The following is a 15,596-nucleotide window of genomic DNA, read 5'->3' on the forward strand; positions in this document are numbered from 1 at the left end:
ATTGGCTTGTACTCCTTAAATGAGACTATATTAAATATTATTAGAATTGGGTTCAGAACGAGAACCTCTGAGGAGTGTTTAGTTATTCACCTAGCAAATGAGCAAGTAGTTTGCCTGTAACATGCCAAGAGAACTTGGAACTAGAAGCACTATGTTCATGTCCTTTAAAAAAAAAAAAATCATAACCATCGGTCCTTGAAAATTCCTCCCCACCACCTGGTCGTTTGCTAAACCGAGTAATTGCCACCTTCCTCAGAGCGATGAACTAAAAATTAAAGGAGAAAATTATGTGAAAGTGCTTTATAAACTGTCAAGTGCCAAACATACTTAAGGGGTTATAGTAGTAGGAAATGGTGCCTTCCAAAGATTAATCACGTAGAAAATGTTATAAGCATACATGATTGATTTCCATATTCAAACCATGACAGATTCTTGTCGCCACAATGAGGCAAGTGATTGAAATCTGGAGGGAGAAACTAATAATTCAGTGTTTTTAGTTGATTTGGAGATACTAGCTTCACATTCCCATAGAGGAATATGCAGCATTTTTGGAGTTTATATTTAAAAGTCATTGTAATCGTGAATTGCCTAGAAATTCAGCCATTGAGCGGGAATTTTCTTAGGATTCTGAACATCACCCAGAGCACTAATGGGAGGCTGAGGCTACCCCCCTCCTCCATCTCCAGGGAGCTTCCAGCTGCCCTTTCCACTCCTAGGAAAGCTAGCGGAGTGCGTGAGAGAAAGGGGGTTCAGCTTGCACACGGAATGATGAATCCTGTCTGTGTCTTATTTCGGATGCGAGTCCCGAGACATTTCATCCTGCTCTGAGGAGTCCCACTGACTGGAACAGTACAGGGCAGGCAGATGACGGCGACTTCTCGGTTCTCCATCCCTTTTCCGAGATGCCACCATCGGCTTCTCGGGCCCAGGCGAAGGCGACAGAGCCTGCAGATTGGGTTGAGGGAGGACGGTGCGCACGACCAACCCCTGCGCACAAACCCCACGGGGCCGCGGGGGCGGGGCGGGCAGGGGTCAGCGCCCCTCCCCGGGGCGGGGCTCGCCTGGGCTCCCCGCGCTCCGCAGCACCGCGGGGCTACAGCGGCAGCGGCGTGCAGGGAGCCGGGCGCGATGTACCTCCGCAGGGCGGTCTCCAAGACCCTGGCGCTGCCTCTGCGGGCGCCCCCAGGCCCCGCGCCGCTCCGGAAGGACGGTGAGTCGCAAGCGCTGGCCCGGGGGGCCTCTCCCGGCGTCCAAGCCTGAGGAGGACAGGTGCCTCGCGCACAGATCGCGCGGGCGCGCCGGTTCCCGCCTGCCCTTCGTGGGCCAAAGCCAACCCCGGCAGCAGAAGCCTGAGATTGGGGATAGGGATGGGGATAGTGGGGGGGGGGGGCGGGGAAGAAGGGGGAGGGTGGCCGGGAAATCACCTCGACATTCTTGGAGACTTTGGAAGTAGGGTGCCTTTCCAGCGCGGCTTCTGGATCCGGACTGGATTTCCTGGGTTCGAATCTTGATCTTGGGCAAGTGATTTCACTTCAGTTTCCTCATCTGCAAAATGGGGACACTAATGAGTTTTAATGAGTTAATATGTAGTTAACAGCGCTTAGAAAAGTGCCTGGCGAAAGTCGGCAAAGCTTACCCCTTGTCTTAATACAGGGCCCAAAGCGCTCTCCAACTTCACGAGGAAGCAGAGGAATGGGTGGGAAGATGGACCCTGGTCTGCGGGCTCGGCAGGGTGCGCGGAAGGCAGTGCCGGCCGCGTAGAAGTTGGGTAAACGCTCTTGAGTAAATAGACTCAAGACCCGTCCAGGGCTCGGCAGCCACGAACCTGGGCCGTGGCATCCCCGGTGAGGAAGGGGCTTCGAAACGCTTTCCTCAGGGGCTGCAGAGAGATCTGGAGCCCTCCAGCTGTTGGGCTGCGTCCCCCCCCCCCCCCGTATCCATCACCTGCAGATTTTCTAAAGCACGGGGAAAGGGAGCGAATTTCCTGAAGGGGAAGTGGCAGTGCGAGCTGGAAGCTTATTAAATAAAAATTGATACGCACGAACGCGCCTAGCCTAGGGCCTGGGCCATCGTAGGTGCTGAAGTGTGAGCATGAGAGCATTTTCCCTGCCAGCCGCCGGCGGCCCTGCGCCCAGGTTTGCGCAAGCGAGCAGTTCTGCCCCAGCCGGCTCTTTCCTAGTCGTCGTGCATCTTCTCTTTTCCGTCCCTGACTGGGGCGCTGGCTCTTAGACAACCTCGTGGAAAGTTCTTAGTTCTCCCTTCACTTTGCCCCACTTGCTAAGGCTTGCATTGGAGTCGGGGAGAAAGAGAACGACTCCTGCGGAAAATTCCATGGCCAATTTGTTTCCACTTTGATTAGGCCTTCGGTGGTGATGGTGATGGTGGGAGGGAAGGAGGGTATGTGTAACTAGCTTTATTTTTCTCTTAAAATGCTACTGAGAAGAAGTTGCCTCCAGTAACAGAAATAAAGAGTCTTCGTTTTCCTTGATCTCTATGCCGAGTAAGACAGAGCAGACTTTTCGCTGGTGAAATAGGGGGAAGCCATTCCTTTGAAAGTTCAGAAGATAACGGGGCTGTTGTGATTGGGGGTGGGGAGATGGAAAAGGCCCTGACGGTGGCCTTTCGAGCTCTCTGAACGCAACCCTCACCGTCCTCACGGACACGCATACACATCCTTTTTTGGTAGCTGCACATGTTTCAAATAATTTCCTCCCCAACTTGGGGTAAAAGAAAAGAAGTTTGAAAATTCTGAACAGGTAGTTAGCAATACTGGTTGTAGCAGTACTGGTCTTTTCCTCATTTTCATCTAATTACTTTTTTGTAGTGTTGATTCATTTATGTATTTTCTGAACTGTAATTGACTGGAAATTTGGCTTCGGTCATGGACATTAACCTTGTATTGGTACTTCCAATTTGGATGAAAAATGAAATTGTTTCAGTTAATTGAAGGATAAAATTTTAACCGTGCCTCATCAAATTTTGTTCTCTGGTTTTTGCTTTTAAAAATGTAAAATTTTAATGAATAAATAAATTAGGTTTACAGTAGATCACCGGAAAAACTCAGAAAGACAAACTAGAAGTCGCCTGTAATTCTACCACTTAGTGAATACAACTATTTATCTACATTTTAGTGTAAGTGGTGTTCCAGACCTTTTTTCCGCCTTCCTGCATTTTTTTTTTCTTATGTACACTGCTTCCACAATGTACGTAATCTGGGATAGTCCTGTAAAGATTATTTTGCTATAACTTTTCACTTAATATATTGTAAATATTTTCTTGTGTAGACAGTCTTCTGCAAAAATTAAAATATCTGTTTCACATTTATGAATATGCTAAAATTTGTCTAATCTTTACCAAATATTTATTTCCCATTTCATTGCTCTTTTAAATAACTCTGCCATAATTGTATTTGTCTTTACTTAAACCTCTGTAATTTTCTCTATTTCTTCCTATTTAAAAAAACTTTTTTTTTGTTTTTTTTTTTTTGTGGTACGCGGGCCTCTCACTGTTGTGGCCTCTCCCGTTGCGGAGCACAGGCTCCGGACGCGCAGGCTCAGCGGCCATGGCTCACGGGCCCAGCCGCTCCATGGCATGTGGGATCTTCCCAGACCGGGGCACGAACCCGTGTCCCGTGCATCAGCAGGCGGACTCTCAACCACTGCGCCACCAGGGAAGCCCTAAAAAAACTTTTTGATATTTATTACTGGTTGCCAACTATGAAAGCTATATATTCCCTATTTAATCACAGCTGTAGTTTTAAACCAACAAAAGCTCCACTAGAAGTCAAAGACATAACCTCTTACCATAGCCTCTCAGGGCACATTTGTAGGGAAAAATTGTTTTTTTCTAAGAGATGATCATTTATATCCAGACTAAGAACATATATACAAAATCTTCCCAATTTTGCTACTACGGAGATTCGTAGTTTGTGCAAATGTCTTGAGATTCGCTTTTTTATGTGCAAATCATACCTTCTTCCAGGTCCCTACACCCTTATTCTCTGTGTCAGGCCACATCAAAATACATTGAGTTTTCCTAGTAGCACTGTCTCATGCTTTTGCACACGCTCTGCCTTCTGCCTCCAATGCAACTTTCCCTCCCCCTGTTTATCTGACAACCTCCTACTTTCCTTCAAAGCTCAGGTCACGTCTTTTCAATCGTGGCAGTTACCTTGAGCCAGCTAGCTGAGTCCTTTCACTGCGTTTTCATGCTATTATTGCTTCTGCTTTCATCTGTTACAGCATTTGTCACACTGCATTGCAGTTATTTGTCTAGAATTATTCGCCTGTACATCTTTTCCCTCTTTTTTGAGGCTAGGGACCTTGTGTGTTGTGTTTACAGTTATACTCTTTTTTAAAAAGATTATTTTGTTTTATTTATTTATTTTTATTTTTTGGCTGCACCTCCGGCGTGTGGGATCCTAGTTCCCCAGCCAGGGACCAAACCTGCACCCCCTGCATTGGAAGCGCGGAGTCTTAACCACTGGACGGCGAGGGAAGTCCCTACAGTTATAATCTTTTTTTTAATATAAATTTATTTATTTATTTATTATTTATGTTTGGTTGTGTTGGGTCTTCATTGCTGCGCACGGGCTTTCTCTAGTTGAGGCGAGCAGGGGCTACTCTACGTTGCGGTGCACGGGCTTCTCATTGCAGTGGCTTCTCTTGTTGCGGACACAGGCTCTAGGTGCACGGGCTTCAGTAGTTGTGGCATGCAGGTTCAGTAGTTGTGGCTCACGGGCTCTAGAGCGCAGGCTCAGTAGTTGCGGTGCACGGGCTTAGTTGCTCCTAGGCATGTGGGATCTTCCCAGAGCAGAGATCAAACCTGTGTCCCCTGCATTGGCAGGTGGACTCTTAACCACTGAGCCACCAGGGAAGTCCCTCTGTATGTTTAAAATAGAGAATTTGAGCTATATGAACTTTAAGCTTCTTCTAGCTTTGAGTCTATCATAAAAATTTCAATTCCATAGCATATGGTATATACAAATTCTAGCACTATAGAGTTAATATATTTAAATAGAATAATACAGTACCTTAATCTATTTCTATTAGTTTGTACAAAATTGCCCTTCTATTTTAGATATGACCTTATGGCAACATTTGTCTTAAAAGAGCTTATATCTGGTGGGAATGTAAATTGATAGCCACTATGGAGAACAGTATGGAGGTTCCTTAAAACACTGAAAATAGAACTACCATACAACCCAGCAATCCCACTACTGGGCATATACCCTGAGAAAACCATAATTCAAAAAGAGTCATGTACCACAATGTTCACTGCAGCTCTATTTACAATAGCCAGGACACAGAATCAACCTAAGTGTCCATCGACAGATGAATGAATAAAGAAGATGTGACACATATATACAATGGAATATTACTCAGCCATAAAAAGAAACAAAATTGAGTTATTTGTAGTGAGGTGGATGGACCTGGAGACTGTCATACAGAGTGAAGTAAGTCAGAAAGAGAAAAACAAATACCATATGCTAACACATATATATGGAATCTAAAAAAAAAAAAAAAAGGTTCTGAAGAACCTAGGGGCAGGACAGGAATAAAGATGCAGATGTAGCGAATGGACTTGAGGACATGGGGAAGGGGAAGGGGAAGCTGGGACGAAGTGAGAGAGTGGCACAGACATATATACACTACCGAATGTAAAATGGATAGCTAGTGGGAAGCAGCCGCATAGCACAGGGAGATCAGCTCAGTGCTTTGTGACCACCTAGAGGGCTGGGAAAGGGAGGGTGGGAGGGAGACACAGAGGGAGGAGATATGGGGATATATGTATATGTATAGCTGAATCACTTTGTTATATAGCAAAAACTAACACACGATTGTAAAGCAATTATACTCCAATAAAGATGTTAAAATATAAATAAAAAAATTTTTAAAAAAGCTTCTATCTGCCCGTCTTTAAAGGTTTTATATTAGAAGAATTAGAGTTTCTTTCTATGTCTACATTTGTAATATAGATTTATAGAAATGTGTTGGATTTCAACATAAATGTTTTATTTAACATATAAACTTTAAGCACAAATGTATTTAATTAACTTTTTGTAAAAATATCTTTTCCATTGAATCCTGTGGTGTAGAATATACAATAAATGGATTTCTTTTGCTCACATGCATCTCGTTTGACTGTTAAAATTGTTTAACGCTTTGTCATTTCTCCTCACCCACGTCTGCATTCCTTCGAAGTAAAGCATGATGCGAAGCATCAGGATGACAGGTTTCATAAGTAATTATCAAATTAGATTAAGAAAATGTCAAGTGGAATTATTACCCTACCTTGTAATACTGTATTCCTTTAAGCTAACATCAGTTGATGTTAATAGATTCTAGGTTCACTGAGGGGTAAAAAATTTTTTTGGATGTAATCATTTAAAATAGTTTTGCCCGTGGTGGAGCTAACTGTGTTTAAACTTGTTTTCCTAGCATCTCTTCGCTGGATGTCATCTAACAAATTCCCTGGATCATCCGGATCAAATATGATCTATTATCTGGTTGTAGGTGTCACAGTCAGTGCTGGTGGATATTATGTAAGTGTTTTAATAACCTTGGTGCTCAGGAATTCATATATTTTACAACCTGTGATAAAACTCAAAGCAATGTCAAGATCAAGACATGGGATTAATTAAATATACAAGATTATGAAAAAAATTTTTAAGTATAAAGTACTTAATACCACTAACTATGGATGACTTTCATTAAAAACAATGTTATTATAAATACTAACAGTACTAATGGCTGACATTCGAGTGTTTACCACGTGACAGACTCATGGCTCATTTAATTATTACCACAATTCTTTAAGGTAGGTACTATTATTAACATTTGACAAGAACTGTTTTGAGAGAGAAACGTTTTAAAAATTAACAGACTTTATGGGACTTCCCTGGTGGTCCAGTGGTTAAGACTCCACGCTTCTACTGCAGGGGGTGCGAGTTCCATCCCTGGTCAGGGAACAGAGATTCCCCATGCTGCACAACACGGCCAAAAATAAATTAATAGACTTTATTTTTTGGAGCAGTTTTAGGTTTACAGAAAAATAAGCAGAAAGTACAGAGAATTCCCATATACTTCCTCTTACCCCTCTGCCCCCCTTTCCCAAATCAACAACCTTGCTTTAGTGAGATACATTTGTTACAACTGATGGGTCAACACTGATACATTATTATTGACTAAAGGCTGTAGTTTACATGAGGGTTCACTCCGTGTTGTACATTATATGGGTTTTAAGAAATATATACTGACATGTATCCACCATTACAGTAGCACACAGAATAGTTTCATTGCCCTAAAAATCCCCTGTGCTCCAACCATTCATTCTTCCCTCTCTCCCCCTAGTCTTTTAACTGTCTCCATAGTTTTTTATTAGCTTTACATCTTTACTTTTATTTATTATTTTTATTATTTTTTTTTTGCGGTACGCGGGCCTCTCACTGTTGTGGCCTCTCCCGTTGCGGAGCACAGGCTCCGGACGCGCAGGCTCAGCGGCCGTGGCTCACGGGCCCAGCCGCTCCGCGGCATGTGGGATCTTCCCGGACCGGGGCACGAACCCGTGTCCCCTGCATCGGCAGGCGGACTCCCAACCACTGTGCCACCAGGGAAGCCCTTTACTTTTATTTTTTAAAAGTAGTATTTATCTATATATTTTTTTAAAATTCAAAATAGACATATATAAAATCAAAAGAATGTTTTCCTCCCTGGTCTTCCTTATCCACTCCCCACAAGTAATTACCGTAAAACAAAGCTTTTAATAGTATGATTTTGGAGCTAAAAAAAAAAAAGAAACATTTGTGAGTTAATAAGATAATTCTAGGAATTCCCTGGAGGTCCAGGGGTTGGGACTCAGCGCTTTCCCTGCTGTGGGCCCAGTGCAATCCCTGATTGGGGAACTAAGATCCCGTAAGCTGCACTGTGTGGCCAAAAATAAATAAATAAATAATCCTATTGATTTGAATCATTCCTCCTTTTGCCATAAACTTTCTAAACTGAAACCTAATCTTTATTATGATTAAAATGAGAATAAGTATATATTCTTTAGGAACCATAAGACTACACAATCACTACATTTTGGTTTGACCTTACAGAAATATGTGTAAAGAGATTTTTAGTCCTAACTAGGAGACGTTTAAAGGACTATGTAGGTAATGGGAGCAAAATACATATCCTACTCTTCAGAAACGTGAAAGCCTCAAGAAGCCAGGAAAGTTCAAACATGTCACTTATATTATTGTCTTCCACTAATCTACCCGCTTTCACTCATACCCAGATTCCTTTGCTTTACCATCTTTCTACTGTTTAATATTGAATTCACTGCCTAGGGCTGCTATAGTTGGATATAGGCCACTGGAAAACAGATTAAACTAGGCCATGTGATTATGTGGGAAGCTGGAAGACTGAATTTCATCTGGACATCGCTACACCCCTAATCATGTTTACCAGTGCCAGACGTGAACCTCTGCAGTCCGCTAAATCCTCCTTTGCAAAAGCAATCTTAACTGGCTGGTTAGAAACTGGCTACGCCTGAGAGCTCTTTCTGGCCTTGTTCTCTCACAGTGGGAGTGGAAATTGGACAAGGTGATGATCTCTAAGTCCCTTTCCACCTCTAAGATTATGTAGTTTTTTTTTTGTTGTTGTTGTTGTTTTGCGGTACACGGGCCTCTCACTGTTGTGGCCTCTCCCGTTGCGGAGCACGGGCTCCAGACGCGCAGGCTCAGCGGCCATGGATCACGGGCCCAGCCGCTCCGCGGCACGTGGGATCTTCCCGGACCGGGGCACGAACCCGTGTTCCCTGCATCGGCAGGTGAACTCTCAACCACTGCGCCACCAGGGAAGCCCAGATTATGTAGTTTTTATCTGGAATGTTGGAAGCCTTCATTCCCAAGAATCTTAGGCTACTTTGAGGAGGAAATACAGAACCTGAGGCACTCAAAAACCCATATTCTATCCCTCCCCTTCCTTTCCTTGTCCTGCACTAAAATAAATTCTATATTAGGTTTATCTGAATTGAATCCACAGATGCCCCCTAGGCAAGAGCACTTTTTCATTTCCAAGTAAAATCTACTACCAGAGCCTCTGAAAATCTGAGAAAGGCCCAGGTCACTTCCATTTTTTGAGGGTCTGGGTATCTTGGGAGAGCATAATGCCAGACTGGTCTCTAAACGCTGTGGTAGATTTTAGATGCTTACGTTTAATAAATACAAAATATCATTTGGAAATAACGTCAAAGTCTAATTTTGAGACTCTCTCTTCTAATAGACCTTTCTTCTACTCTGTGCTTGATACTGTTCGATTTGAAAAAGCTAGAGCCTCTGGGTTACACATGAGTGTGAATTATTCTTATATCTCTTTGATTCTGCTTTAGCAGCTAAATTGTGTTTTTAGCCCCTTGAACAATAAGACTAATGTCCTAGGGATGTTGCTGCTGGGGTGGCCATTTCAGGGACGTGAACTTGGGCACAGGTTCAGCTTTACTGTACTGAGAACTGAGGGTGCTGACTCGGTGTACAAGTCAGGAGCTCCCACCCCACTAGGAAAATATTCCCTGCTTTTATACAAAAATGTTGACTGTCATTCCTGCTGATCCTGTTTGCTCTGTGTGTTTCAAAGCCAGATGATTCAAGTCAGAATTCACCAAACCCTGAGAGTTTGTTCAAGGGCCACTTTTGCAACATTTCCACCCCCCGAGCTTATGGAGTTTTCCATTTTCACAGTCTAATTTTAACATACTATAAAATGGTTTGTAATTTGCATAGGATAACTTTTAATGAGGTCAATGGTTTATAATGATTAAAGATTTAGAAAATACTACATATAAATATGCAAATTTTAAAAATCTGTCATCCTACTTGCCACTAAGAGAGAAATATCTACCAACCTTTTTTTAAGCTGAGATAATATGAACAATATTATCTAGTGGGATTTTCTTTTTTGTTTTTGCGGTACGCGGGCCTCTCCCTGCTGTGGCCTCTCCCGTTGCGGAGCACAGGCTCCGGACGCGCAGGCTCAGCGGCCATGGCTCACGGGCCCAGCCGCTCCGCGGCATGTGGGATCTTCCCGGACCGGGGCACGAACCCGCGTCCCCTGCATCGGCAGGCGGACTCTCAACCACTGCGCCACCAGGGAAGCCCGAGATTTTCATTTTTAAAATATCATTGTCTAATATGAATACGCCAGAGATTACTCCTTGATTTTGAAATGAAAGGAGGCCTGCACATTGTATCTAAGATTAAGATAGCTTTATTACCAATTTTGTTTCTCAAGTAACCCGTGGGTCAGTCATATTACTGCTTTTAATGACTAAACCTAGCTGACTTAAGGAATCTTCATTGGGGTCTACAAATGGGTCATTTTGGAAGACTTTTGGAAAACTTTTCATTGTGGGAAAATTGAGTTTCACCTGCAGTTATAAGAACTAATACAGAGAGAGCTCATTTCCCCCAGTGACAACATCTTTGCTAACTATAAAACAATATCACAGCCAGGAAACTGACATGGATACGATCCATAGACCTTATTCAGATTCCACCAGCTTTACATGCACTTGTGCGTGTGTGTGTGTGTGTGTGTGTGTGTGTGTGTGTGTACGCTCAAGTGCATGTATTTAGTCCTAAGCAATTTCATCACATGTGTAGATTCGTGTATTCACCACCACAGTCAAGAGACAAGACTGTCCCATCACCACAAGGGTCCCATGTATTGTTCTTTTGTAATTGTACTCGCTTCCCGCCTGCTCTCCCCCTCCCTTCCTCCTGACAACTACCTATCTGTTCTCTATTTCTGTATTTCTTGTCATTTCAAGAACATTACCCAAAAAAATTAATAATAATAATAGTAATGTTACATAAATGGAATCCTAAGGTGTGCAACCTTTTGAGATTGGCTTTTTTCACTCAGCATAATTTACCTGGAGATTCATCCAAATTGTTTCCTGTATCTATAGCTCATCCCTTTTATGGCTGAGTAGTGTCCTATGTCCTGGACGTACCACAGTCTGTGTAACGATTCACCGGTTGTAGGACGTCTGGACTGGGTCCAGTTTTTGTATTACAAATAAAGCTACATGAACATTTGTGTACAGGTTTTTGTGTGCATATAAATGTCCATTACTCTGAGATAAATGTCACAGGATATTTGCAAATGCCTGTCAGAATATTTTGATTCTAGCATAATTTTTTTTCTTCTTGGTCTTTATCTATCCACCTTGTGTGTTTTCAGTTATCTTTGACCCCTGTTAGAACATTTGTTTCTTTCCTTTTTTAAAGCATTCTACTTATTGACAAAGATTTCCAGAGGGGAAATAAAAGAGTGGGTGGTGTGTATTGGTCTCTCCCGTTTGAACTGTAGACAGCTTTAAACTCGGCACGATGAATCTTAGAGCTCAACAAATAAACTTAAGCAACACATTTACTTTCAGACTTACAAGAGAATCACATCAGAGAAAGCCAAACACAGCGATCATATAACGAATCTGAAAGAAAAAACCAACGCAGCGTTACATCCACTTCCAGGTAAAGTGAATTTACTCTTTTCTTTTTCCTTGAGGCACTGATTTTCATTATCTTAGTCTAGCAATGGACAGTTATTTGTTTTTGGCTTCTTTACTAACTTAATCCAAAATGACTCTGGGTAGAGGTTCATTCAGGAAGGGAAAGTCCAACCAAAGCCTAAAGAATATTGTTAGAGGTTTTGGACGAGAGCATTTGGTAAATGAAAACATTGTACATTTAATCTGCTGACCAGCAGCTTTGACTTCTTTGTGTGGTAATATTACTTTTCCCCTACTCAGGTTTCCATTCATGCAGGCATAATTTTAGTCTCTGTCTCTCTCAGCAGCCTGACCTTTCATTTCTCTCGTTAATTTTTTTTAAGTCATGAAATTTTGTTTCAGTTTTGGCTAAGACCACCTGTGTGCAGTGACATTAGCAGATTCAGTCATGTCTACTGAGTCCCTCAGTTGATCTGACTGATAAAATGGCAACTTGTAAGAACAGAAGTTTGACATTTTCACCCTAATGTATATTTGTTGCCTAAACTGCTTGCTTTAAACCATACTTTTTTCCATCTCAACTATAAGGCCATTATTATCAAATACCATGATCACTATCTAGGGACAAAGAAAACAGCTGCTCATGGACCAGTTTTAACCTTTTAGTCATGAGAACAATAAGAAACAGAATATCATTAGTAAATGTTATTGAATATAATCATGAGACGGCTGATTGTAATAATGATAAAAAACAGCATTTCCATAGCACTTCCTTGGTTTTAAACCCCTCTTCATACATATTATTGTAGTCAATCCTCCCAATAGTTCCGTGAGGTAGGTATTATTAATATCCCCATTTTACAGATGACAAAACTGAGGTTGAGGGAGGACTAGTGGCTTTTCTGAGTCATCAGCTAGTAAGTTAGCTACTTTTCCATGCTATTTCACATGACACATTGCCTGTTTATTTTCATGGTTTGTATTTAAAATAAATAATCACATGAAATTATTATTTTCTTAAGTTCAACAGATTCAAAAGGGTTTTCAGAAGAGCAGACCTTTCATTTTACCTCCCCAGAGGCAACCAATAACACCAGTTTCTTTGTGTCCTCCAGGAGAGGGTCTCTACAAATATAACTCTAGGTCTATGTTACCCTCCTTTTGTCCTAACACAAATAGTCCCATACTGTATACATTGCTCGTTTCCTTGCTTTTTTTTCACTGAACAGACCACCTTGAAGACCATGTCGTATCAGTACTTATTGATCTGTCTCCTTTTTTAAAATGACTGCATAGTGTCTCACCGTCTTCCCATGCTCTTTACATTAATACTTTGCTTCATGGACTAAATTTTAAAGGTGAAAAAGAGAACCTTGTGGGTGCCGAGGAAGCCAGTTCAGAAGCCCCCGAAGTACCTTCAGTGGAAGCTCCGGTGGTGGACGCTGCAGAGCTTCCCAGTGCTACAGTTGCCGTCATCAAAGAGGCTTCCCCCTGTCCAGACGATGCGGAGGCTGCTGCCGAGGAGACCGCTGCCGCTGGTGCTGAAACTGGGTCAGAGGTGACAGATGTGGGGACGGGAGAAACCGCAGAGGTCAGCACTGAAACCACGTCAGAGGTTACCAGCGCAGTTCGGGATGAAGCTGTTGCCATCGATAGTGATAAAGGTACAACCGAGAACGAAAGCTGTGGTGAATATGCTGAACTGGAAGAAAATTCTCCAGTTGAGTCAGAATCCTCTGCTGGGGCTGATTTACAGGAAGAAGCCAGTGTTTGTTCTGAGGCCGCCTCAGCCCAAGGCTAATCTCATGCAGATTGACACGTGGGCAAAAAATGCCACAGAGGGTCTGATAGGTGTTTTTGTAGTTTCAGTAACCTTAGATTTTAAAAAGGCTTCTTTTCTAGAAAATGTTAGTGTGCCTTGAGGATTTGGGGTATCTACTGATAGATTTCAGGATCGAGAGAATGGAGATTTTGCGTGCTGAATAGTTTTCTACTCTCTGGGATCAGAATATGACATGTAAAGAGCTTCAAGAGTTTCACCTGTGGATTTAAATTTTCTATCATAGGAATGGAGCTATCTATACAACCTGCATTCACTTTAATTTTGCTATAATTTTACCTTTCTTTAATGTATGTAAATCTAGATACTTGAGTTTTGATTTGAACTCATTTAAATAAATTTGGAAAATCTTTAGTGCTTCTATTATTATTCACTAATATTTATATGCATAAATAGTATATACTAATATATACACATATAACATCACATGAACATTGCAACGTTATCAAAGAAAACATAATCTAGGGAGAACTCTGCATAGGGCAATATATGTATCCGTTCTCCCATCTATATTACACGGCAGGCTGTGCCAGTGTTTTCCATTTCAGTTTAATTCTCTTCAAGCAGCATTTATCCTGGCACTTTTTGGCAGTGGTCATTCATTCATTCCCATAGTCAACAAATGTTAACTGAGCACCTGTAATTTACCAGGCACTGTTTTAAGTGTTGAGATTAAAAAAAAAAAGATAAAAATTCTTACCCTTCCCAGCTCGTGTTCTAGGGTATATATAAATAAACAAATATAAATAATAAACAAGATAAATAAGACAACTATATAGTATGTTAGATACTGATAAGTATTCGAAAAGAAAAATAATGAAAGTAAAGGGATTATAAGTGTTGGTTAGGGCAGCCAGAGAAGACCTTACTAAGAAGCTGTCTTGTGGGTATAAATGTGAAGGTTGTATAAGGGACCTAGTCATGAGGACATGGCAGGGCGGGGCTGCTGGGAGAGCAGCGGAAAATCATCCCAGATGAGGGGACTGAGAAGGGTAAAGGATCTGAGGCACGAATATGCTAGAGAATTTGAGGAATTGCAAGGTGGCCAGTGTGTGGCTAAAGTGGAATGAAAAAGAGGGAGAGCGGTGGAGACGATTTCAGAGAGAAAGAATGGTTATGCAAGGGTGGGCTAGAGCACGCAGGGTCTAGTAAGATTTCGGCTACTCAGGTAAGTTGGGAAGTGGTAGTGGATGCTACGGATGCTCTGACTAGATCCCTTTAACTGGGCCAGTACATTTAATCCTAGCTGCTCTGAGTGTCACACACACACCCCGCCCCCAACCTCACCCCAGGCAGCTCACAGTTGATGACTGACTACCGTGGTGTTACAAAAGGTGGGGCCTTCGCTGAGGGACAACGCAGAGCTTCCCAGTCGAGGCTGGTTTCCAGCTGAGATTACATCCTTGCTTAGCTTTCTCCCCCTGTTCTGTCCCGCTTGCCTCCTTCCTATTCCCCTGGGAGCACTCCTTTGATAAATCACCTGCCTCCAAATTCCTGTTTCAAGCTCTGTTTCTAGGAACTCCACCTAAGATAATTGTACTGGATGTGGTCCCAGGAAGCAGACCCTAAGAATAGGGTTCTGGAATTGTATCACTCTCCAGCTGGATGGCCATGAGGACCCCATCCCTGGTGGTAGGTGGAGGACTGCTATTCCCTGGCCTTCTGTAGCAGTGCGGTTGCTAAGATTTTCACCCCTGGTAAACTAGGGTAGGATATAGGTGCAAGATGATAAACTGGCTGGTTTAATCCCTCTGGAATTTGAGAGCTAGCAAGAAATAATAACTGCAAGGACTTAATCATTGCAATTAAGGGATGCTGTTTCACTAAACATTCTGTAAGATAGAGCAGAAACACTACCCCGTACCACTCTACGACCTCAACACACACACAAAAATGCATTCTTCTCCACTGTTTTAGTTAGGATGCTCTCTGCTGCAAATAACAGAAACCAACTCAAAAGAGATTAAACAACAGAGAGAGTTATTATCTAACCAGCTCTCCAGAGGTCAGGCAGCTGCCAGGTTGGTCTATTCTGTGGCTCAGTTGTTAAGGACCAGGTTATTTCTATTCTGTTCTATTGGGTTGGCCCAAAAGTTCGTTCGGTTGTAAGTAAAAGACACATTTGTCATTGTCACCGAGAACTTTATCGAACAACATGGTCATTAACCGAACGAACTTTTTGGCCAACCCAATACTATCAGGAATGTTTTGGCTTTATCCTTGGTGGACTTTCCTCATGATCACAGGATGAATCGCC

At 42.4% G+C, this 15,596-nt stretch overlaps 1 protein-coding gene across 1 annotated transcript; it reads left to right on the forward strand.

Moving 5' to 3' along the window:
* MGARP (mitochondria localized glutamic acid rich protein) lies at window positions 1-13,638 on the forward strand. The gene is made up of 4 exons (XM_030876895.2): window positions 1-1,210; window positions 6,441-6,544; window positions 11,428-11,521; window positions 12,858-13,638. The coding sequence occupies exons 1-4, from the start codon at window positions 865-867 to the stop codon at window positions 13,298-13,300; spliced, it is 987 nt and encodes a 328-aa protein (XP_030732755.2). The 5' UTR covers window positions 1-864; the 3' UTR covers window positions 13,301-13,638.
* Window positions 13,639-15,596: the final 1,958 nt, after the last annotated feature.

The sequence above is a fragment of the Globicephala melas genome, chromosome 5 (genome assembly GCF_963455315.2).
Source record: "Globicephala melas chromosome 5, mGloMel1.2, whole genome shotgun sequence".
Taxonomy (NCBI): domain Eukaryota; kingdom Metazoa; phylum Chordata; class Mammalia; order Artiodactyla; family Delphinidae; genus Globicephala; species Globicephala melas.

Bases quoted from the DNA above. Each gene is read 5' to 3' on its own strand.
- MGARP (XM_030876895.2), top strand. From the start codon at position 865: ATGACGGCGACTTCTCGGTTCTCCATCCCTTTTCCGAGATGCCACCAT. The intron at 1,211-6,440 runs GTGAGTCGCAAG...TTGTTTTCCTAG, and splicing joins CGCGCCGCTCCGGAAGGACG to CATCTCTTCGCTGGATGTCA. The intron at 11,522-12,857 runs GTAAAGTGAATT...TAAATTTTAAAG, and splicing joins AGCGTTACATCCACTTCCAG to GTGAAAAAGAGAACCTTGTG.